The sequence below is a fragment of the Balaenoptera borealis genome, assembly GCF_965194805.1.
Source record: "Balaenoptera borealis genome assembly, chromosome: 5".
Lineage (NCBI taxonomy): Eukaryota > Metazoa > Chordata > Mammalia > Artiodactyla > Balaenopteridae > Balaenoptera > Balaenoptera borealis.
The window spans coordinates 124,317,779-124,342,674 of NC_138862.1; the positions used below are offsets into that span (position 1 = coordinate 124,317,779).

At 35.4% G+C, this 24,896-nt stretch overlaps 1 protein-coding gene and 1 pseudogene across 5 annotated transcripts in view; one reads left to right on the top strand and one right to left on the bottom strand.

Annotated features, from left to right (window-relative positions):
* The window catches only part of RASA2 (RAS p21 protein activator 2), a 115,965-nt gene that overhangs the window by 27,960 nt on the left and 63,109 nt on the right, over positions 1-24,896 (bottom strand). For all 4 annotated transcript variants that reach the window (XM_082393596.1, XM_082393595.1, XM_082393597.1 and 1 more), the window contains exons 6-15: positions 24,794-24,877; positions 23,052-23,124; positions 19,702-19,778; positions 17,766-17,867; positions 8,419-8,575; positions 7,901-8,049; positions 7,170-7,284; positions 6,666-6,740; positions 6,096-6,219; positions 3,659-3,765 (exon numbers count right to left, since the gene is read on the bottom strand). In XM_082393596.1, the coding sequence (XP_082249722.1) occupies positions 3,659-3,765; positions 6,096-6,219; positions 6,666-6,740; positions 7,170-7,284; positions 7,901-8,049; positions 8,419-8,575; positions 17,766-17,867; positions 19,702-19,778; positions 23,052-23,124; positions 24,794-24,877 (1,063 nt within the window). The remainder of the gene's footprint in view (positions 1-3,658; positions 3,766-6,095; positions 6,220-6,665; positions 6,741-7,169; positions 7,285-7,900; positions 8,050-8,418; positions 8,576-17,765; positions 17,868-19,701; positions 19,779-23,051; positions 23,125-24,793; positions 24,878-24,896) is intronic.
* On the top strand, positions 10,323-12,680 carry LOC309629498 (large ribosomal subunit protein uL22 pseudogene; annotated as a pseudogene). Its single transcript has one exon. The product of its transcript is annotated as a large ribosomal subunit protein uL22 pseudogene (transcript).

Consider the following 24,896-nt stretch of genomic DNA (forward strand, 5'->3'; position numbering starts at 1 on the left):
AGCCTGCACACTGCAGCGAAGAGTAGCCCCCGCTCACCACAACTAGAGAAAGTCCGCGTGCAGCAATGAAGACCCAATGCGGCCCCAAATAAATAAATAAATATTTTAAAAAAGAGATTAAAAAGAATCAAAATAAAATTAAATTAAAATTAAAAAAAGAAAAAGACACGTTCAAGAAAATTTAGATACAGAAATGCTTTAGTTTAGTGTTTGGTTGACATTCCTTAATATTTTACTATCCCCACACTGAAAATAGGCAGTGACTGTGAAGGTGAAGAGATGACCAGGATGTAAGGCAATTCTGGAAAAGAAGGAATATCTGAGATATGATCATTACGATATACTTGTGAAACAGTTACACACCTTAATTAAGGTTATTCAGAAATATTTTAGCTACAACATCCAGAAAATATTTTAGCTACAATATCTATAAAAGGTCCCTCCAATTCTCTGCCTTTGAAGAATATAAAATTCTTAACAATGTGCTAACAACCTGAATTTGAACTGAATTTCATCAAGACTTCTCTGTTCAAATTTGGTTTTGAAATCAATGTTTTAGCTCATTATTTTCCTGAACTGGAAAAAGTGAGCAAACCATATTTTACATAATTTCTGCATGTCAGAGGTTTGTTTACACCAATATGGCCCTCAGTACTATTTGACAATCATATCATTTAGCTACTGCTGATTCCCTAGTGTACTCTACAAAGAAGCTGTTCTAAATTTTCACCCTGCTACTATCTGCCATCATAATTTTTCATAGATGCCCAGGACCTTCGTCATCTGGCACCTAGTACACAGACTAGCACTAGCATACAGTAGATGCTATATTACATTTATTAAATTGAACTGAAATGTTGACTCTGTCACCCCAAAACAACATATCCTATCCTTTTTTCCTTATATTAAGCTGAACCATGTGAAATTGCTGTTGACTATTTTTGATCTACAAAAAAAACAAAACAATTTCATAGGATTCACCATAATACTTCAAAGGAGAAACTGTTCTTTCCCCCCACAAGTTTATCCTATCACTTTTTCTTTTAAAGACACTCTTTCTGAATCATCCAGTATATTGATATATTAGTAAGTCCCCTTCTGTCTTTAATTTCTCCCTTTCTGTTGGTCTCTTCTCCTCTATTTAAACCATACATAGCTTTCCCCATTTTTGGAAAAGACATCATTTGATGAGCTCTCTCTCTGAGCTACCATCTTTCACCTATCAAACATTTACTGAGCACCTACTTGTCCTAGAAATTGTGCCATGTGCTTGGGATACACAAATTTGAAAAAGATCCAGCCCTTGCTGTTAAGGTATTGACAGTCCACATGCAGAGACAATAAATAGATGATTATAGAACAGTATGACAAGTGCCATGACAGAGAAAGCCCCAGGGTGCTACAGGCACATATAAGAGAGGAGCCTAACCCAGACTGAAGGGTTAGAGAAGTCTGCCTTGGCTGAGTCTTGGAAGGAGCTATCAGTGAGAGACTAGGGGATAGGATGAGAAGGAAAGTTCAATCTTTCTTCTTCACTATGAAACTTCTCAAAAGAATGGTCTACCATGTCAATGTTAATATAACCCATATTTTAAAATTAGTGTTTTTCAAAAGAAGTATTTATTCATGTGTATATGCACACACACATGTACATGCTTGAATTTGCCCATGTCTTTTAGCAGCAGGGCAAGCTCACTTTTGATATATTTCCTAGGTAAAACTGCATTCACCTACTTATTCCTTCATCTTCTGCAATTGGATTTTCTTCTTTTCTACTCTCCTAATATTCTCAAAATTCAAAGAACTTATAAATGTAAAATCTAACGACCTTTAATCGGTTCTCCTCCTCAACCACTCTGTAACTTTCAATACTAGTCTTGACAATGTCATCACCCTTAGGTCACTGGGATCATTCCTTGCTCTCAATTTCTATAGTACGGATTGTCTATACTCCTTACTTGGTACTAATCAGGTGCTAGTTTTAGGTTTATGTATGTAGTTTTAGATTATGTGTCTTATATATTTGCCTTATTTCCCCAATTAGAATGAAAGGCTCACTTAAAAGCAAACAGTAAAGTTATATGACAGTTTGAAGCAATCCTTCTGACATACTGATTGGAAAGATGACTTCAAATACAGAGTCTGTGGTTAGAAGGACTTTATTGTAACATCTGTTACAGGGATATGCAAATTCAAGTCTGAATATAAGGCAGGGTCACAAGCTCAGAGGTAGGAGTTCTGTTTATGTCCAGAATGTCATCAAGCTTTTGCTGCCCCACAGTCCTGTACAGCTTCAGTAACACAGCCACAGAAAGGACAGCCCTGTGAACAAAAGGCACTGGCCCAATCCTCCGCTGTAGCTACTCAGAGACCATTTGTTCTTTGACAAGAAAGCGTGTGATGCCGCCACAGCAGCATGGTTTTACTCAGTTCTCAAAGTTAAATAAGTGGCCAATGTGTAGCTGTCAAGAGAAGCAGTGGCCGCAGAGCCCAGTTTAACTCCAAAACCTGTGTGTCTTCCCTACACTGTATTAGCGAGTTTCCTAAGGGCAGGGAGTGTCTCTTCCTCGTCACTGCATCTCCAGTGCTGAGCACAGCATCCGATACACTGTAGGTGCTCAAAAACCTGACTGCCTAAGAGGCAGGAAGGAACAGGGGTAAGCTTACAGCCTGGGAAGACTGAGTGGGTCAGTCAGTGAACTTTCTTAGTCCAGTTCAAATTGAGTGAGATCAAATCATAATTTATTAGTTGTGTGACCTTGGAGAAGTTCTTGAATTGTGGTTTTCTTATCTATAAATAAAGATGAGAATAGAATTTACCTCACAGGGTTACTGGGAGGACTAAGTAAGTTAGAACATATAAAGTACTTAGAAGAAGGCCTCGTACAAAGCAAGGACTAAATAAATGTTGGCTTTTATTATTATTATTTGTTATAAAAATCAGCAACAAAAACAATTAGATAAGATTATAAAATGTTTGGAACATAAAAGGTTAAAGAATTAGCAATAATACACTGTAGGAGAAGGAAACCGAAACAGCAAAAATAAGGAATTTTAAAATGTTAAGAAACATGTAAATCTATGCAGTGCAGGTTCAGATTTAAGTAACTAAATATGACTTCAGAACAGAAAGATTATATGCCTTAAGTTTTAAATCTCATATATTTATATCATCATCTCAGGTGAATAAAAAGTAAAAATATGGAGATACCAAACAAATTACATTCCAATGAAAGTTTCTACACCTTTCAGAAATGAGCCTCTTCAAATTTCTGTGAGATTTAAAGATATCTGCAAGATCAAACTAAACCTATGACTAATGAAAGAAAAAAGAGACATCCCTGTATTATGGAAATTTACAAACATACAGAACAGCAGAGGGAAAAGATGATGAATCTTCTTTGTACCCATCACCAAGCTGCAGCTATTACCAACATAGTATTATTATTCATGTGCATATCTTTTAGCAACAATAACAAAAAAACAGAATTTTCCACCTTCTCTGAAAGAATGAAATGGCTAAGAAAAATGCCCAGTAAATTTAAGTATCCGTTATAAGAAAACATAGCCAAGTGAAATTTGCCTGTTATTTTATCTTTTCTTATTTTAATAAAAATAAATTAAAATGGAATAAAGCTTTGAGAAGAACAACACTTACTGGATGATGAGGTCGCAAATGAAAAGTATGAGGTGATACTACCGCTACAGCAAAGAAACGAAGAAACACAAAGCTGCTCACTGCAGAATACTGAACATGAGGGTCATCTGCAGGAAAAAAACGGTGAAATGTCATGCACAAAAACACTGAATTAAAAACCGAAGATGACAAGGTAAAAAATATTGGAAAAACATGTAAATTAAATAGGAGATAAATATAATTTGTATAGTAAGAACTGAGTGGATGAAATGATAGTAATGGTTATGACTAAATTAAAGGAAAAAAATCCTATGACTAGAAAGAAATCTGAAAGAAATAATAAATAATAAAGAAAGTGAAAGACAAAGCTGCTAGGTTGTCAGAAATATTTTAATTTGGAAAAATACCTCTTTCCTCATCTGCAAGAAGAGACTCCTGAAATTACAACAACAAAAATAAAAGTAGTATCTACCACTACCTAGTGGTAATACTGAATCCCCTAAGACTAAGATAGGCGATTGTCTTCAGTTTTAGGATACTGTTTTAATTTTCCCCTGAAAAATCTTGACAATATTAAAGGTTATGTAATAAAAACAGTTAGACAGAAATTTTTACTTTAAAAAAGCTACGAATATTCCCTATATAAATGCAGATGAACTGAAGACAACTTGTGGCTGTGATCATTCAGCTACAGCTTTTGTTGCTGACTGGAGTCAACACTTAACGCAGCAATCAATCAGATGGTAGAGACGCAGGTGAGGGAAACAATGTCTGCATTTGGTCTGAGTTTTAACTCTTCTAAGTCACTCAGCAGGTGGTCACCCACAAGTCATCTAATGTGTAGTTCTTTAATAACACTTGCTTCCCATGACTGCCTCCCCACTCCCCACCCATCTTCCCAGGGCAGTAAGAACAAATGAGAAAATAATGAAAATACTTTATGAGAACAGAACTATCACTACTGGAGTCTACTGAGAATATCTAAGGCCAACAAAAAGATAGTTAAGGAAATATGTTTGCATTTATTAAAAAATCATAGGATGTGTTTTAGATGATTCACATAAACAAGAATTAAGCAGCTAATGCACACTGAAGGCCAAATTCACTGGGTAGTGTAGAGTACGGTGATTGGTAGCATGCTTTGGAGTGGGCCGGGCCCAGGTGTGACACCCTGCTTGCCTGCTGGCCATGTCACAGACCTTGGGCAAATTACTTGACTTCCCTAAACCTCAGTTTCATTAACCACTGAAGGGGAGCAGTACCTATCTCATGTGGTGTTGTGTAGGTGAGAGGAGATAATTCGGGCCAGCACTGTGCCTGTGCACTAAGTCCTCAATGTGGTTATTATGCTCTAACACACTACTTAAAAATATAATTTCAGTCGGCATTTCATCTTTCCATACTCTAATGTCTCTGCTCCCCTTATTTTCGTTACAAAGTCTAGATTTAGTATGCTTATTTCAAGTTAACTGTTTATATTTTTACTATAATTAGCAAAGACATCTAGGGCTGAATTTATCTACATGTTAGTTAGACAACTCAACCCCACTTTAGCTTTGGGTAATTTAGTGGAGCAGCAGATAACTGCACACACCTGTGTGCACATAACACACTTAAAAAAATATGATGAAATAGCAAAATCTCTTCAGATGGTTACAGAAATAAACTTACAGTTTCACACGGCTGGATAAGACTGATAATTTAAGCAGCTGCCTTACCTCCTTACCCTCCCCCCAATTACAGGCAGATCTGGAAAGACAGCCATAGTAAGTTTATTTACTTATTAGAGATGCATATAATTAGAATAATTCCAAGTATTGACAATCAGAGATAGCAACTGTTAATTTAATTGAAATGTTTCTAAGCAAAGCCTTGACACAGGTGTTCTTGCAAAATTAAAGCATGCCAGATATTGATATATGTTACCTCAAAATTCTATGTATATTGCAAGAGAGATGTTTCTAATGTCTAAAACCATTTTTGCAAAAACCTCTCATCACTAAAACCTTAGCATTCTCAAACTGTCAAATCTAGTCAGTTGTACAGAACTTAAAAATTCTCACTATTTTGAATGCATGCAAGTGGAAAAGGTAGTTGGTACAAATAACAAAGCTGTTTTTGTTTATCATATTTAACAGTCTCATAAGCAGCTGGTATAAATATTTACTTATATACTGTCAGGGTTCTAAATTTCTGCCTTTCTTAAAATTACTGTTGATTTTGATTTGCTTGTATAAAGTTGCTATTATATTGAAATAAACAAGAGTATTCTGTTTTGAGATTACAAGAAAATTAAATCAGATGTTTCATTAAAAAGCTAGAACTATTTTGAAAAATGAAAGAAGACTATACTTAACAAACCATGAACACATTCACATAAACCAAACAGATAATAAATCTACAGAAAAATCAAGTATAGAAAAAAAAATGGCGTATTTTAGTAAAACAAGGCACTTACTAGGAAATCTTTGAGTGGCCATTTGCCTTAGAGAATAAAAGATATCACACATTACAGTGGGGCAACTCATACTTGACTTTACAATTGTACTGAATAACTTGTCTACATAGTAGCGCAGATTCTCCTGCAGGATTTAAAAAGGTAAACATTAAGATTTTGACTTTTATACGTCTTCAATAGCCTTTATGGAAAAAAACGCAGGGAAAATGAGATATATTAGGCAGTCACCATCTAGTATTCTAAAGCTTTGCTTCCCTTCTCTAAACGCACTCAGCTAAAGGACAATTGCATCCTGAACTCATTTAATGAATTAGATTTAGACTAGTTAGATATAAGAGGTGAATGTATGGAATAAAATTCATAAGAAGCAGCAGAGAATAAAATGATCCAAAGAGAAATGAGGGAAATAACATTCTAAAAACTAGACATAGGAAATGCTGCTAATAGTATGGGCATTATGCAAATAAAAAGCACTGCTTCCCTCCAAATAACATTACTACAACATAAGTGGGAGATAGGTATACCATTAAGACCAATTTTAATGCAGTTATAAAGACAGTGAAGACTTACCTTATTATTTTCTACATTATCTCCCTCTTTCAATTTAATAGGATCAATTTCACAGGATTTTGAGGATTCACATATCTGGAAAATAGATTAATTTTTCATCTAATGCTCTTTTCTAAATAATTTGGCAAAATGAAAATAACTATTATTTTTCTGATCATACAATTATAAAAATTAAAACTGTAACGAAGTTTAAAACTCCCATCCAGAGATAATGTATACAATATGCCTAAAGAACTATATCAAAAAACATTTCTCATATATTTGAAACTCCAGCTAAAATAAACCCTATTAACAAAGAAATAATTATGTAGAGTATACTACAATGTGCCCTTCAAGTAAAAATCCATTGATGGAAAAGTAAATCATTTATTTTACTTCTAAAGTGTTCACCTGTGTTCTTTCAGTAATGTGTGAATGGATATATCATCCCCATCAGTAGATAACTTGATGAAAGAGATGCTATAATAAGGACAAACTATTAGTATCAGAGGTTATATTCTGTACCTCATCTAGAATAGGTTTTAATGTTACTTTCAGGTAGTGCCTTCCCACTATTTTCATCATCTCATCCAGACATCGGGTAGCCAAGGAATTTCCTCTAAAAATTGTGTTTGCATCTCTGAAATACAAATAGAAATAAGGTGAAACCAAGTGTAATAAACAAAGGCTGTAAAATCAATAATGAGGTATTCAACTTTGGTCATATATACAATTTTAGTAATTTTTACCAACCTGCTACAATTAGGATTTTCAAACTTAGCAAAAACAAAAAAATAAGTTAGCAAAAAAAAGTAACCTATATTTGAACTACAAAAGTAGTGTGTGTCTAAAACAAGTGTTAGACTATGACAGGAACAGGAAGCCATCTGATTGCTTTTAATGTCACACATGGGCATATAAGGGTGCCACATAATGGATAAGGGGGAAAAAACCCTTTTGTCCTGGTGTTTTATTTGTGACATGTGACTCATTACAATAAAGAAGCAAAGATTAGTAACAGGATATTTTAACAATGAGTGAAAAAAATCTTTTAATTGTTAACTTTACTGTTGGTGGATACTGCTTGCTAACTTAAAGAACTGCCTTTTATTACTTGCTAAGCAGTTCTTTTTAAGACCTCTATACAGAAAGGCTGGTCAATACAAAAGAACTGAGATTACAAAAGCAATTTGGCAAATTAAGGTCCAATTTCAACAGCAGCACATAATTAACATTTAATAAAATATAACTCTTACTGTGTATCCTTCAAGTCTAATTCAGCTACTGCAGTGGCAAAAGGAACAAGTTTATCATGGTGGAGCAGCAGTCGTACAAGGGGCAAAACAGCATCATTTTTATCTCGACATATTTCACCCAAAATGTAAGCAGCTGAGGCAGATATCGGCTAGAATACAGAAAGGTAGAAAACAAGCACAAAATCAAAGAAGCATGATTAAATATTCAATCATTAGCCTTTAAAAAGTAATTCAAATATGTTCATTAATGATAACTGTTGTATAGAATAATATTTAATTTTCTAGATCTTTATCAGAGATGAAATTTGGAGCAGATATTGGTATACAGTACTCTGGTTCAGAATATATATATATTTATATATATATACACATACATACAGAGTGTGTGTGTGTATATACATATATACACATGTATATATAGTTTTAATAAAACGTGATACTCTGAAATCTTTTCCTCATCATTTACAGAATTATTTTAGCCTTTCCATATTAAGTAACACACAAGATTTTTAAAGTACCTGAACATCTGGTGATTTTAGCAGCAAGGTTTTCAAAGGACCATAGTACTCTGAAGGAAGCACATAGTCTTCTGTATAACATATATTTAATCGAAGGGATCCCAGGTCATCAGTTTTAGATGACTTGTTTCCGTTGTCTCTTGGTTGTAGCAAGTACCTAAAGTAAAAATAGAATCAATTCTATGCAATGGTAATGGGCATCAAAGTTGGTGAGGTAAACAAACAGCTAAGCTATCAAAAAACTAAATCAAAAAAGTCAATTTAATATTTAATGTTAGGATAATTCATTAAATAGCAGAGTATTAATTTTCAGAGGCTTAATAGTGGCTGTCTATTGAAACAGAAAGCTAAAAATAGATTTTAATCCAGGAAAAAAAAGTATAGATAATACAAAAATCAAGATCTCAAAAGGACTGAATAAGAGTCTGATTAGCTTGCACGTTAGGAAAAAAATAAAAAATAAAACACAAAATCCAACATATTATCAAAAATAACTCTTTACCAACTAAATTTAAGAAAGACACATTTGGTTGAAATAGATAAGACGTACTACAAGAAGGTATAAGTGATCTCATTTTAAGGTAAATCCTACATTGTAAAAATTTGAACTTATTTTTTAAAAGTTAGTGATAGAAGGTTTATAAAGGATTTTTATATTATTAAAGGATTAACAGTGCAAATATATTGAAAATGTTTTTATTTGCAAAAATCAGATTTACATGAATTTTTTCAGGTAAGTAAAAGGCAAAAAATATATATGTAAAAAGTAGAGGCAGCTTTAAATATTCCAAGGAAAGAGAAGTGTTTAAAACTCAAGAGAAGTTTGTAGGACCAAAACCAGAAATCTAAGTTATTTTTAAAGACTTTCTGTCATGGAAATTAAAAAATACATACAAAAGTAAAAAGAGTAGCATACTGAACTCCCATGTACCATCACCTAACTTCAATAATTATCAACTCAAGGCTATTCTTGTTTTAGCCATCTCTCTACTCACTCCTCCCATCCCACTCCTGCATTATTTTAAAACAATTTCCAGGTGTTTTATAATCTCATCTATAAATATTTAAGTATATGTAACTATATAACTATAAATATATATATAAACTTTTAAAAATCATTACTATCCAATCAGTATGCAAATTCTCCCAAACTTAAACAGTTTTCTATATTCTAGTCAAATCCAAGTTTTATAGATTGTAATTGGTTGATAGCTTAAGTTTCTTTTAACCTATAGATTACCTCTAACCACTAAGAAATCAGGTAATTTATCTATACAATTTTCCAGACTTGGGACTGTGTTAACTCTATCTCTGTGATGTCATTTAACATGTTCTTTTGTCTCCTCTGTATTTCCTGTAGTATTGTAGATAGATCTAGGGGCTTGGTTAGATTCAGATTTCATATTCTGGCAAGAACATTTCATTTAGAGTGTTGTGTAGTCCCACCAAGAGGCACTAATGTCTGACTGTTTCCTCTTTTTGTGATATTAGCAATCACTGATGACCACTGCCGAGAGTCAATAATCTGCACAGGTTGCAAAATGATAACTATAATTCTATCATCCCTCCTTCACTCATTAGCTAGAATGCTTTGTATAAAGGAGTCAGTAGTTTTGATATTTACTTTTGATGTCTTCCCCTAATAGACTAACTTGTTTAAAAATAGAAGAGAGGGGGTTTTAATAGAATTCTAGCTTTCAGAAAGATATGATAAAGATATAAAAGAGAACTAGAGAATTAACCAAGCAAAGTTTAAAAGATGAAGGAATGGTAATATAAGGAGAAGAAATTATACAGAAATTATATCACTACCCACAAAACAGGAATTCTTGTCTCAGAAGACCAACCTTCAGAACTTCTAGTCTCTGACTTGAGAAATACTGATTTAAACAATTTGCCTATGGAAATAATTGGAAATAAGGCTATTAGCAAAGATGACTCTGAAGTGCCTCTAAGGGAAGTCTAGCTGGCTGATCCCCAAGCATCCTGATGTGGGCATCACTTTGGTCAACTTCCAACAATGCAGTGTATGTTCTGTAGCTTTGCAGACTCAGATACCTAGTTTTAACAGCACATCTCAAAGTGAACCTGAATTGCAATGACTGAGCACAGAGACTAATATATTTAAAATAGAAGGCCAATTACTAAATTTATGAAAAGAAATACTGTTGACCCTTGAACAACATGGGTTTGAACTTCACGGTTCCTGGAAGTAACCCCCCATGGATACCGAGGAAAGACTGTACAACAGTCAAATGGCAAAGAGACCCACACTTTTTTGTGACTAATACATTTTATTATGGAAATGTTAATTCACAAAAGTAGGGAGAAGAGTGATAATATTAGTAAGCAACACCCTCACCATCAACCCCATGCACTTATCACTTGGCTTCAACAATTATCACCATTTCCCATAGTGTTTCATCTACATCTCCTACTTCAACTAATACCTCTTTTTACCTGTTAATACAATTGTTTATGTTTGATCAATACATTTTTTACCTATTGGTAAGCTATTTGGAAAGCCAAATTATTTATCAGAAGGTGCTGTGGTGAGTACAGAGACACAACACAGAGATCTAAGGAAATCTTAAGAATCTCTCAGCTAAGACAATTTTGCCAAGGAAAGAACAATACTTCTAGAACAGAATCCCCTTACCGCTTGACTGTGCTTGAATGGGCAGTCGCCACCCATGTTGGCCTCTTTGGGATACATTTTTATTCTGCCCCTTCTATTTTAACTCATGTTTTCCATATACGGAAGGATAAAATTACTTGCGTTACAGTTAAAACCCGGCTCTGCCTCCCAGGGACTGCACCTATCCATCCTAAACAGTGTCCTCAAACTCTAGTCAGGTTACAGACTCTGTTTTGGTTTGTTCTACAGAAATTATATTCAGAGGGCATCTCTAATTCCCTTATCTCCAAATTACTGGGGGAAGGAATATGCTTTATCCCTCTGGTACTCTCATAAAACTACAAAATACCCGCAAAATAGGTCTATAGTCCTAACATGGCACATTCTTTGCAGAGGGATTAGGGCAGTGTTATGCAGTTATTCATTTTTATGCATACACTGTTTTAGGATGCTCAGGAACTCCAGAAGGGCTTGCTCCTGCCGCTCTTTTTAAACTTGTCTCCTTGGGTTTCTTTGGCAGGATAAGAAATTCCTATGGACAAAATACTTCACCCATGTCTACTTGAACAAAATACAGAATTTCAAAATTGTCCTACCCATTCCTTGAAAAGATCATTTTTTTAAATGAGAAGGGACCACTCACTCGATTTTCTTTTTAATAATATTTTATAAGCAAGGGACACTCAAATCTTTGCTGACAGCTTAAAACAGAGAATACTTTTGAGTTTTAAACATATTCAAAAGTATTTATGCCAAAGTACAAATTTATTATGGTACATTGGTTAAGAGCACAAACTTTGGAGTCAAAGAGTTTGGTCCAAATCATAGCTGTATGACCTTGGGAAAACTGTTCAATCTCTCTGTGCTTGTTTCCTTACCTCTTAAATAAGGGGTAATAATTGTATCTAACTGATTTAATCCCTAAGGAGGTTATATAAGTAAAGCACTTAGAATAGTGCCTTGTACACAGTAAATGTTATTTATAAAACATTTATATACATATAACTGTTACCACTTAAAATATATTAAATAGCTTTTCCGGTAAACGGCCTGAGGTAACCTCTAAAAATGGTTCGATATTCACTTGACCCAGAAAACCACAAAAAATCAGGCAAATCAAGAGGTTCAAATCTTCGTGTTCACTTTAAGAACACTCGTGAAACTGCCCAGGCCATTAAGTGTATGCATATCTGAAAAGCCACCAAGTATCTGAAGGATGTCACTTTACAGAAGCAATGTGCGCCATTCCATCATTACAATGGTGGAGTTCGTAGGTGTGCCCCAGGCCAAACAGTGGGGCTGGACACAGGGTCGGAGGCCCAAAAAGAGTGCTGAATTTTTACTGCACATGTTCAAAAATGCAGAGAGTAATACTGAACTTAAGGGCTTAGATGTAGATTCTCTGGTCATTGAGCACATCCAGGTGAACAAAGCCCCCAAGATACGGCACAGGACTTACAGAGCTCATGGTCGGATCAACCCATACATGAGCTCTCCCTGCCACATTGAGATGATCCTCACAGAAAAAGAACAGATTGTTCCTAAACCAGAAGAGGAGGTTGCACAGAAGAAAAAGATATCCCAGAAGAAACTGAAGAAACAAAAACTTATGGCCCGGGAATAAATGCTGCAAAAAAATAAATGCAAGTAAAAGTTAAAAAACATATATATATAAAATAACTATACATAATGTCATTATTTATATAATTATGTACATGTAATTTATTATTTTAAAACACTGTTACAAAAATCTCAATTTAAACAATCTAAAGGAGCCCTGGTGAATTAAGCAGTCTTGTACGAATTAGAGCTAAAAAGAAAAACCTCAAGATTTGTTAAGTAGAGGATATCTGGTGTGTCTGAGGTCTAGGGATACAAAAAAAAAAAAACCTCAAGTATATTTTCTTCAGTTTTTGAATGAAGTGTTTCAGTTTGAAAGAATAAGGAACAGGAAACAAAGAGAAGTTATCAACTGAAAGTGGCACTCAGTTGCTCACATGTATTTTTTTCATTCATAGTTAGACAAAAAAGCAATCCTAATGTTCTCAAGAGTCAGCAGTTTTGACAGCCCCTTAACAGAAAAAAAATCGGCATTTGAAAAATTTTAACAAGGTCTGTGTAATTAAAATTGAGGTAGGCAGGCAAAAACTACAATTATTTGTGTATAATGCTGCCTAATCTGGAAAATAACTGTTCAGAGGCACCATTACTAATACTTAAATGTTATTTCTGGTTCCAGAAAGATAATCATTATCAACAGAGTTTTACTAAAGATAGGAGATTAAAGATAGGTGCCAAAATTAGCAAACTAGAAAACCAACTCATCTTAAAGTAAATATTAATCTAGTTTTAAATTTGTATAAAGTGCTTATATTGAAAAAAACTCCAACCATGTGTTTTATTTACTACTTGAATCTTACTTTCAAAATTTTAAATTATAACATGAAAAGATGTTTGCATCTATTTTCTTAATGTTCATTTTGGATCATTTAGGAGGAAATTACTGTACCAGTGTGTACAATCACACAAAGGCTTTGCACATGTTAAGTTCTCTGACACTGATGTAACTGGTGAAATGAGACTGAACTAGATGATCAGAGAACTAAGGTTCTCTTTATTTATACCATTACAAACCAATGGAATACTGGTACCAAAAAAAAAAAAGATGCAGAAATTCTATATGTATTGATGTGGAATAATGGTGATGACAGCAGCAATAACTATAATGATGAGAGCCTGAGTTATACCCACGGTATACCCACTTGTAACTTACTTTACATGAAACCAATTCATCCTCTAACAACTTTGGGAGGCAGGTACTGTTTGTACTATCCCCATTTGATAGCCAAAGAAAGCAAAGGCATGCAGGTGGAACAACTTGTCCAAGGTCACCCAGGTAGTTAATGACAGAGGTGGGATTTGAACCAAGGCAGTTTCGTTCTGGAGTCCATACTCTTAACCACTATAAAAAGTCAACAAATACTTACTGAAGTTCTACTAAATTGAAAGTGAAAAAAAGTAAGGTACAGAATATGATACAGTATGTGTCCATTAAGGACCTAATTAAACTCAAAAGCTTTTGCACAGCAGAGGAAACCATAAACAAAATGAAAAGACAACCCACAGAATGGGAGAAAGTATTTGCAAACGATGAGACTGACAAAGGATCACTCTCCAAAATTTACAAACAGCTCATGCAGCTCAATATAAAAAAAAAAACCCAATCAAAAAATGGGCAGAAGACCTAACCAGACATTTCTCCGAAGAAGACATATGGATGGCCAAGAGGCACGTGAAAAGATGCTCAACATCACTAATTCTTAGAGAAATCCAAATCGAAACTACGAGATATCACCTCACACCAGTGAGAATGGCCATCATCAAAAAATCTACAAACAATAAATGCTGGAGAGGGTGGAGAAAAGGGAACCCTCCTACACTGTTGGTGGGAATGTAAATTGGTACAGCCACTATGGAGAATAGTAAGGAGGTTCCTTAAACAACTAAAAATAGAGCTACCAGATGATCCAGCAATCCTACTCCTGGGCATATATCCAGAGAAAAACATGGTTCAAAAGGATATGTGCACCCCAATGTTCATTGCAGCACTGTTTACAATAGTCAAGACACGGAAGCAACCTAAATGTCCACTGACAGATGAATGGATAAAGAAGATGTGGTACATATATACAATGGAATAGTACTCAGCCATTAAAAAAGAATGAAATAATGCCATTTGCAGCAACACAGATGGACCTGGAGATTATCATACTAAGTGAAGTTATGTCAGACAGAGAAAGACAAATATCATATGATATCGCTTATATGTGGAATCTTAAAAAAAAAAAAAAAGACACAAATGAACTCATTTACAAAACAGAAACAGACTCACAGACTTAGAGAATGAACCTATGGTTACCAGGGGGGAAGGGTGGGGGGGAGGGAGAGTTAGGGAGTTTGGGATTGACAAGTACACACAGTGCTATATTTAAAATAGATAACCAACAAGGACCTACTATATATAGCACAGGGAACTCTGCTCAATATTCTGTAATAACCTAAATGGGAAAAGAATTTGAAAAAGAATAGATACATGTATATGTATAACTGAATCACTTTGCTGTACACCTGAAACTAACACAACATTGTTAATCAACTATATTCCAACATAAAATAAAAATTTTTTTTAAATGTGTACATTTGTGTAATGAATGGGAAAGAAGGATATATCCGTGTTTGCCTATACTTACATAAAATACTTCCACAATCTCAAACTAGTGGCTGCCTCAGAAGAGGGAAAATGGTTAGCTGGGGGACAGGGGCAGGAGATAGACTTTTACCTTTTGAACTGTGAACCATGTGAGTATACTACCTATTCAAAAAGTCTAATCAAATTCTGTGATCTACATATGATAAAGTTAAAACTAGATATTATCAACACTAATGAGCTAGAATATTAAGATTAGAAAGAATATGCCTGAAATGCTGAAGGTAAATAAAGCTTTTCCTGAGTTTTCATGTAGTTACCATCAACCCCACAAGGGGATGCTGCAGCTCTACAATTGACAAAGGAGGCTGAGTTTTAATTTGACTTAAAAGAAAACTGCATTCACATTTTTATATTTCCTTACATGCAGGGAAGTATAAATGAATTAGCAGATGTTTCTATTTCATGCTGTATAAATTTTAACACATACTTTTGGGCAGGTTACTTTTAAAGTATTATTAGCAAAAAAAAAAAAATCTATGGGAATAAAATTAATTTTTGTTTGTTAGTGTTCTTACATCCTGCCTAGGTAGTTCTACAAATTTTGCCAAATTTGGAGGGCCTGTCTGGAGACCTGTTACTTAAAATAAGGCTATAATGGCACATTTCAAGTTCACTTTGAGGGGCCTTGGGAGGCACAACGACTCACATTTTATTTTGTACCAAATAGCACGGCCTATCATTTTAAAGACTTAATGAACTGAGTTCATTTTAAAATGTATGCTAGGGACTTCCCTGGTGGTCCAGTGGTAAAGAATCCACCTTCCAATGCAGCGGATGCAGGTTCGATCCCTAGTCGGGGAACTAAGACCCCACATGCAGCGGGGCAACTAAGCCCACGCACCACAACTAGAGAGAAGCCTGTGCAGTGCAATGAAGAGCCCGCGCACCGCAACGAAGATCCTGCGTGCCACAACTAAGACCCGATGCGCCAAATAAATAAATGAATAAATATTTTTTAAACAGTATGCTAATTTTATAGAAGGTGGAAGAAGATTGGCAGGGGTGAATGACAAGCCTCAAATGTTCATCAATTTTTCACAGTGACCAAGTTTCCATCTATGGACACATTTTGGAAATTACAGCGTATAAAACGCCACCATAAAGACTAATAACTCTTAGATCTGCATTAGCAAGAGGTAAAAATAAAACAAAATTTTTGAGACTCTAAATATCAGTCTAGGGACTTCCCTGGTGGCCCAGAGGCTAAGAGTCCGTGCTCCCAATGCAGGGGACCTGGGTTCAATCCTTGGTTAGGGGAACTAGATCCCACATGCTGCAACTAAAAGATTCTTCATGCCACAATTAAAGATCCCGTATGCTGCAACTAAGACCTAGGATGGATGGATGGATGGATGGATGGATGGATGGATGGTTGGATGGATGGATGGATAGATAGATCGATCGATAGATAGATAGATAGATAGAAATAAGTATCAGTCTACTACGGAGAACTGTTTGAGGACAACAGAGTCCAAAGTGAAAAATGCCTGACGGCACTCAGGAGAAGCAAAATCCTAAAGACAAATGAGACTGCTGTCCACAGTAAGAGACTGCTGTCCACAGTAAGAAACATCTGAACACTCAGTTTCAACTCCTCTTCCAGGCAACTGAAACCGAGCCCTAAAAAGGGGGCTTTAAGAGGCAAATGAGAAAGGCATGCTGTTTATACTCAGTTGAAACCCAAGTCTAGCATGAGGGCTACTGGGCAACCTACTGGAGGGGAAAGGATATACACTTTTAGGTGCTGTAGACAGAAAAAAAACAATAGTTTCACACTGATTCTACTAAGGAAACTAACATCAGTTTAATGTCCGAACATTAACATGAGTTTAATGTCACTATTAGAAGTCACGAAAAGGTAATATTGTAGCCAATATTGAGCCACTAGAGCTCCTGAAAAGTGTGTTAACTGGATCAGCTCAACAACATCTAGATCATAGGCATTTAGAAAATAACATCAGAGCCATCCATGGTGCATTTCAATGGAATCTGGGGTAGGAAAATCACTGGTGAGATCCCGTAAACAGCTGAATCCCTACAATAAACCTTTTGCTTTCAAACATCCACAGTTCCCATGCCCATCTTCTGAACTATAGATGCTGATTTGTGATCAAGCATCTTCTCACATGGGCAACTCTTACGTAATGTTCGAAATGTTTTATATTTTTTCTTTAGAGTTAAGATTAAGTTTTGAACAGGAAAATATTCCTAGACAATTCAGTTCTTCTATCTCAGTACCAGAGGACAAGTCATAAAACTAATATAATTGTACTTATATTTCTGCAACAATAAATAAATGGCCAAATCAGTTAGTGTTAATGACTTTGGGCTTATCCATTAAAAACTTAAAATATGCTCAAAGTAAGCATTTATTTGCATATACAGTGCATGAAAGGGGATGACCTACTATGCAGTTCACTACAATGTTTGTCTTCTTACCAGGCTTGATGAGAAGCATCATTTCTTAACACGTTCACAGGAACCTTAATCTCACCGAGGAAAACATCTTGGACCAGGTTTCCATTGTTCCACAAGTCGATCCTGAAAATTTAAAAACTGGCTTTATTTTTTGCAAACAATGTGTAAGAGAACGCACATGACCAAAAAGCTTCAAATTACTATGATTCGTATTATAGCATTAATTTACGGTTCTGGGTACTTCTGCCATAAGCATCTTTGCCACAGACATCTTTGCCTCAAGCACTTTTTGCCGCAAACATTTTCACCACATAACTAATTGGTCAAAAGGCAATTCTGTGATAAAAGATAAAATAAAAAAATGAGACATTAAAAAAGACACAAACATAAAACATAAAAAATAAACAACAAAATTAAAAAGACTTTATTGCAAAATACAAAATTTATTTGAATACATTCAAAATGTGTGTAAATTCATGGCAATGCTGCACAAATACTGATTCTATTTTGTGGGCTGTACCTAAACGCTTATCTTCCAAGCCTTTTGTTCACAGTATTTCACACGTTGTTTTTGTTTTTGCTTCTTGATTTGTCTCCTCATTCAGCATTGCACTTTTTTCCTAGAATTTCTTCCTTCGTTAAGAGAGGTATGCGTTTCCAAACACTAGGATGCGTATTGGTTTCTGAGTTTTGTACTGAAGCCTCCACACGGTTGTTTGTTCTTGCCATGGTGTCACATGTCTGCTGATGGATGCTTCGAAGTCCTACGCGAAATGTGGCTTTGACTCTGTGCCTTTCAGGCCCTCAGACTCTTTCTCCTCCAATGTGGTGTGTTTCAAAATAAGAAACCAACTCTTGGGGCAAATCACCGTCACCTGTCCGCTCAATGAAGCTATCAATAACGTCGATAACCAGGAGAAACGCTAACACATTTCAACCAGTTGAAACCAAACTGTCAATCAGTTATTTTATTTTTCACAGCAAAGCTGACTTATGGCCAATTAGTCATGTGGCGAAAATGTCTGTGGCAAAAATGCCTACGGCAAAGATGCTTATGGCAAAAGTACCAGACATAATTTTACATGCTTAAAAACAAGAGATGTTAGCATTGTCTTATACCTCACTATCTAAACTAAGAAAGCAGAATACTGCAGTAGCTTTTACTTAAAAGCATAGAAAGTGACTATCTTAAATAATCTAAAAGAAAGCACTTAAGTTTCTTAGTTTCAAAGTCTACGCTTTATTTTAACCTGTAAAAATAAGGACTACAGAGTTCGTTTTTTGTTTTTGAGAAAAGAAACCAACACAAGACTACAGTTTCTTTCTCAATTAAAACCAGTTAATATGTAAAGATAGGTGATTTAGAAAAATACATTACCTGATCATTCCAAACATGTGATTAATACACCCTTTAGATGAACACACTGTTAACACCACACCTATACATGCATTCACAAAACTTTCCCCTCCCAAACAGCATAGATATTTAAGACCTAGGAAATAGCACAAACTTCAAACACATGCACCTGTTGAATCATCTTACAAGACTTCTTACCTCACTGAAATTTCTGTTAGACAGCAGATATGTTAAGAAGAATAAAAAAATTATTTCTAAATTGGCTAATATATAATTACTTTTCTATATATTCTTTGCATCCATTATGCTATGATTTAGAAATTTAAGGAGCAATTAAATTCGGGAAAAACTAAAAATATAACAAAATAGGTGAAAATTAGCTCATTTTATTTTTAAAATAAATACACCTTAACTATTAGTGCAAAGAAATCGGATTTTGAAAAGATTATTTGGATTTAAATTAGATGCACATTCCTCTAAGTTTCATCAATTAACTTGCTAAAGAGAATTCTGTTAAGCTTGAGTCACATTTTTTAGTTAAATTTAGGATTTTCTTTTGGCACAGAACATAGCAATTCTGTAAAACCCCAAGACACATACCTAATTTCCAGCTTTTCAATGTCCTCCTCTTCTACTTGAAACTGGGACTTTCTGGTGTAACTACTGGATCTGGTTACCTATAAACAAAATATTTTAGTAAAAAAAATTTTTAAATATCTTTCTCTTACATGAACTTTAAAAAACTATCATCCCTAAAATGTTCGACTGTGTATATTATAAACAGAGGGAAATGCCTAAGTAATATTTTACCCAAAAGCTAAATACAAAAACAGCTATGGAAATAGCAGAGTGGCAAGAATAAGGTGGCAAAAAAATATCAAGATCAACCTGACCTCCATACCCGTCCTCATCAGCTCAGTCTATGGCGACCCTGGGTTCTCTGGCTCATATGTAATCTCTTGGTGACTCAGAGTAAAAGTGCTCCATTTCAGGGAAGCTGCACAGGCTAGGAACTGTTTGAAGACCTTCCCACATTTCTCAAGATACCAATGCCACCCGTACACTTCCTTCTCACGTTTTTACCAAAAACATCAAGGCCGTTGGCAGGAACTTCCTCAACTACTGTCCACCTGAACGTGTCCGTTCCCACACAGGCCTGTTTACTTGATGAGCGTTCTCATCCTCTTCCAAACAAGAGGATGAGATGATCCTCCTCTCTTCTAAGACTGCTCCGTCCCCACACAGTATGCAGTAATAAGCACGCAGTAAACACGCAGCAAGCATTTGATCTATTTTAATTACAGCTTTTCTTGACCAGACTGTTCACCTCATTCAAGCCTAAGAAAAATTCTCCCCTTAAATTATGGTCTTCCTATCTCTCTCCTTTCACAGACAAATATCTCAAAACTGTTACCCATCCTTACAGCCTCCACTTCCTCACCACCCACTCACTACAGTAACTCCTTATAATCTGACTTCCTCACAGATCACCCTCCTCAAACCCCTCTCTTAATCATCAAGTCTGATGATGAAATTCTTAGCTCTCACCTTCCTTGACCGCTTTATCTGGACAAGTGACCATACAACCATACTCCCTTTCCCCAGAGCTACTCTGCTCTTTGAGTTCACCCAGCACTACCCTGGCTATCTTCTGCTCTCTTGGCTTCTTCCTCTGGTACTTCTTCCTCAGAATCTATAAATATGGGTTTCCTCCAGGGTTTTATATTTTATTTTGCTCTAAGAGCTGCAGCACAGTGCTGTACAAAGTGCTTTCACATCCATTATCTCTTTTATTCATCAGAACACTGCTCTGAAGCAGGCAGGGCTAGATTTATTATCCTCATCTTGAAAATGAGGAAGCTAAAGTACAGAAATTAAGAGACATACTCAAAGTCAAATACTTAATATGTGGCAGAACTAACCTTCTTCACTTTTTTCCTTTATCGTATACCTCTATTCCCTTGGCTTTCTTTCCTGACTTGCTGTAAGCAATTCTTGATTCTTTATCTACAACCATCACCCATCTCAGTCATGAACTTCCTATGGGAGGATTTTGCATATCTGAGTTCAAGCTCATTATGCCCCAAACTGAACCACTTATGTTTTCCTTCTTAACTTTTCTATTTTTCCAGATTTGAAATCATGAAGACAACATCTGAGTCCTCATTTTCTCTCTTCTTCTATAACCAATTTGTTATCTTGCCATCTGCAGTTTCTTTCTCATCCATCTCTTCCTCTCATTTCCATATTACTCTCTTGAATCAGAACCCCCCTGCTTTCTGCTTTTTCCTTTTTTTAAAAAACACCTAAGCTACAACAGTCTCTTGATCTCTGTTCTCTCTCTCAGCCATCTGGCCCACAGATCATGGTTAACTCTTCCCAAAACAGTGCATTACTCATTACTTCCAGGTTCAAAAACATTCAATGGCTAACATAGCACTTCAGCCTGGCTCTCAAGGCCTTTCATTAGTTGGTCCTACTCCCCATTATTCCCTTTTGGTCAAATCACTACTTGCTACTCTTTGGACATAACTTTCTGCTTTTCTGTCTCTATGTCTCTGCTCAAAATGTTCCTTCTCTAATACTCTTTACTCTGGCTTAACTCACCTAGAGCAGAGCTACCCAGTATCTACTACTGCATTTTACTGCTGCGTGTGTGCACGCATGTGTACGCTTTGGGTCTCCTGCTCTCACTAGAGGACAGAGATTGGACTTTTATCTTTATAATCAACTCAACAAAGGGCCCTATGAATGAATGGTTCAAGGCCTAATATGTATGCTTGCACATAGCAAACAGGTCAGGTCTTGACTGTCAAAAGACCATCTGCTTGCTGCTGCAAGTCGCCCCTTCTTGGTTTTCTCCAGGCTAGATGTAACAGCCATTTTTAAGTACAGAACAACTGAACTGAGGAAGTCCTGAGCTGGGAAATGGGGCGTCTCACACTGGCGCACTTTCTTTTGTTTTCTTTCTTCCTTGCCTCCACCCCCCACAATTCCTCCTACTTCAATCTTGGCATTTCTTCAACTGTGTTCCCTTATTAAAGTACAGTAATCAGGCATGGCTAGATGTGCCCTCGCTCTTTTTACTTTGAAACATCAAAAAAAACACACACAAAAAGAAGGAAAAGCACAAAACGTAACTCTTTTTTTCAAATCTTCCCTACATGGTAATCTCAACTGCAAAATATTCTATGGGTAGAACACAATCTTTTAGAATAGAGTTTGATTATTTTTGTTTTTTTCCTATAGTTTTCTAATAATATGAAAAAGGATTTATTTAACAAATGCTCCACAGTAAAGAACTCCAAAGCACTGTATTTTGGGCAACTTCAAGGCAGCTGAAGTTCTCTGTGAAAATAAGCATGTGTCCATAGAGTGATTTAGCTAAAAAGAACTTAATAATAAGGCCTTAATCATGTAATACTTTATAGTCTCAAAGCATTTTCACATTTGAACCTCCTAAAAACTCTGCGTTAGGTAGGGATGCTACTGTTTTCTCTTACAAAATTATCCTTTCACAGGATAAGAAATTTGAGTCTCCCATGTAGTGATCTGTTCAAACTCAACTGGGACCAGAACCCAGATCTACCAAGTGATATCGTCCTTATTTAACTAGTGGTTTTCAGATAATATTCTGCAGAAGAGTCCTGGGGCCACTGCATGTTAGGTCAGGGGCTGGATAAGGTAGGGTTCTGTGTGAAGGGGGTTGTGATATTGAGGATGACTGAAGAGTAGGTGTGGTCCTAGATCTCCCCATCCTCAAAACAATCAGAGTTCTGCCTTTATTTGTTTTATGCACTGGGCCTCTACTGTGTTACACTGTGGTTCTACTGCTTAGAAATGCTTAGTTGCATTAGTTAATAAAATTATGACTATGGCCAGAATTTGAAAAAAGAAGTAAATCAGCATTCAATATTCAATGTTAACATTTAAATAAAACAAAATGTTACCTCAAAGTAAAAGATTTCATTAAACTGCGGATTGCTTGTTTTCTTCTTTACTTTTGTCTTCTTTTGGTCATTCCTGTTCCAATGTGGTAGAGTTTTACCTTGTAGAACTTAATAGTACACAATTATAAAACATGCTATTTCCAACCAGGGAGCCTGACCTCTTTCTGTTTAACTGTTAAGATGACTCGGGGAAGGCAGTAGCTTTAAATATTACTTGGGGGAAAAAAACTGAGGTGTCTCTAAAACCTCAAATCAAAGAATACACAAATTTTGTATATCTGATATATGCCAAGATTTTATTATTCTATGGCTATACTAGATTGACTGCCAACCTTATTTCAGGGGTTTTTAATAACACATTCTATTATACAAGCAACTCGAAATAAATGGTAGAAGGAAGACAATGAGATTCAGAGTACCTTTATCTATGTTGAAAAATACCAGAGGAACACGAAAAGCATTCTTAGTTTACTTCTTGGGCTTCAGCTACAATGTGGCTTTTTTAAAAAACCTTTTATTTTGAAATAACTACAGATTCAGAGGAGGTTGCAAAGAAATGTACAGGGAAGTCCCATGTTACCTTTCCCCAGCCTCCGCCAATGGTAACATCCTCCAAATGACAGTACAATATCAAAACCAACAGTGACTTTTTAAAACAAATTCACAAGCCAAATAATTTCTATCTGTACATTACTAAGCAATTACACTAAAGAATCTATTAGGTATTGATTATAAACAAGAACAAAAACCAAAAACAGCTCCACTAGATTAAACATTTTTAACACACAAAACTCAATCCCTCTGATAGTATGAATGTTATAGGATTGAGTATCTGCTTTTAGCAAACAGGTCAGGTTTATATTTTTAAATATAAAACCATCTATAATAATAATAGGATACTATTGTTTGAGAACCCAATAAGTACCAGGCATGGTGCTTTACATACATAGGGACAAACACATTTTTCAAAGTGACTTACTGGTGATTTTCTAAAAAATAAGAATACATAGCTTGGGGTTGGGAAGAAGCAGTACATGTCTATGTGTATATACATGTGTTTGTGTAGAGGGAATAGTATGCTCTTTGTTTCCTGATTCTAAACCTTCAAGTTGTAGACAAATTTCAGACTAGTCAGGCTCTGAAAGAAACCATAATGAAATTATAAAATAGAAAATACTACAAAGTGTGATAGATTTTCCATAAATTATCATAAGTAATTAAAATCAATGATACAGTGCACTTCACCATGTTCTGGTACTTCAGCAGTTTGTCTACAGCTTGGAATTCTCTCTGTACAGCACAGATGCCATGAGCAAAAAAGGTATTTTTAGTCCTGAGTTGTTTTCCAGATAAAAATATAGAAATTCCTTTGCTATTTTGAGCTAGCATTTATTAAAACAGGATTCTACCTGCAATAAAAATCTAAGACGTTTGAAACTAGGAAAGCTGATGATGAATGAAGGTCAGGTTTATGTTTTAAAGTACATTTTAACTACTGTAAGACACAGGTTGCTCCTCATAGCCTAAGAGTCTGGCAGATTTGAAATGGCACTCATTTTCTTTTATAAAAATAGGAGTTGATTGTTTGCAAGTGAATAATAGAACTAACTGAAGATTTTTCTTTCAAAGCATTCGTTACTTTGTGTCATAAATAGCTATTTAGCAAGTTCTCTCAGAACTTTAATTTTGTAATTGTTAAACTTTAAAACTTAAAAATCTAATACTAATTCAATAAACATTACCTAGAAGGGCCCACAAGAGAAACTGTTGCATAAGGGTCACAGCTTTGTCCATTTATGAGAGGCAAACCATGGCATGCCTTGACACTAAGGAAGCATAAAGAAA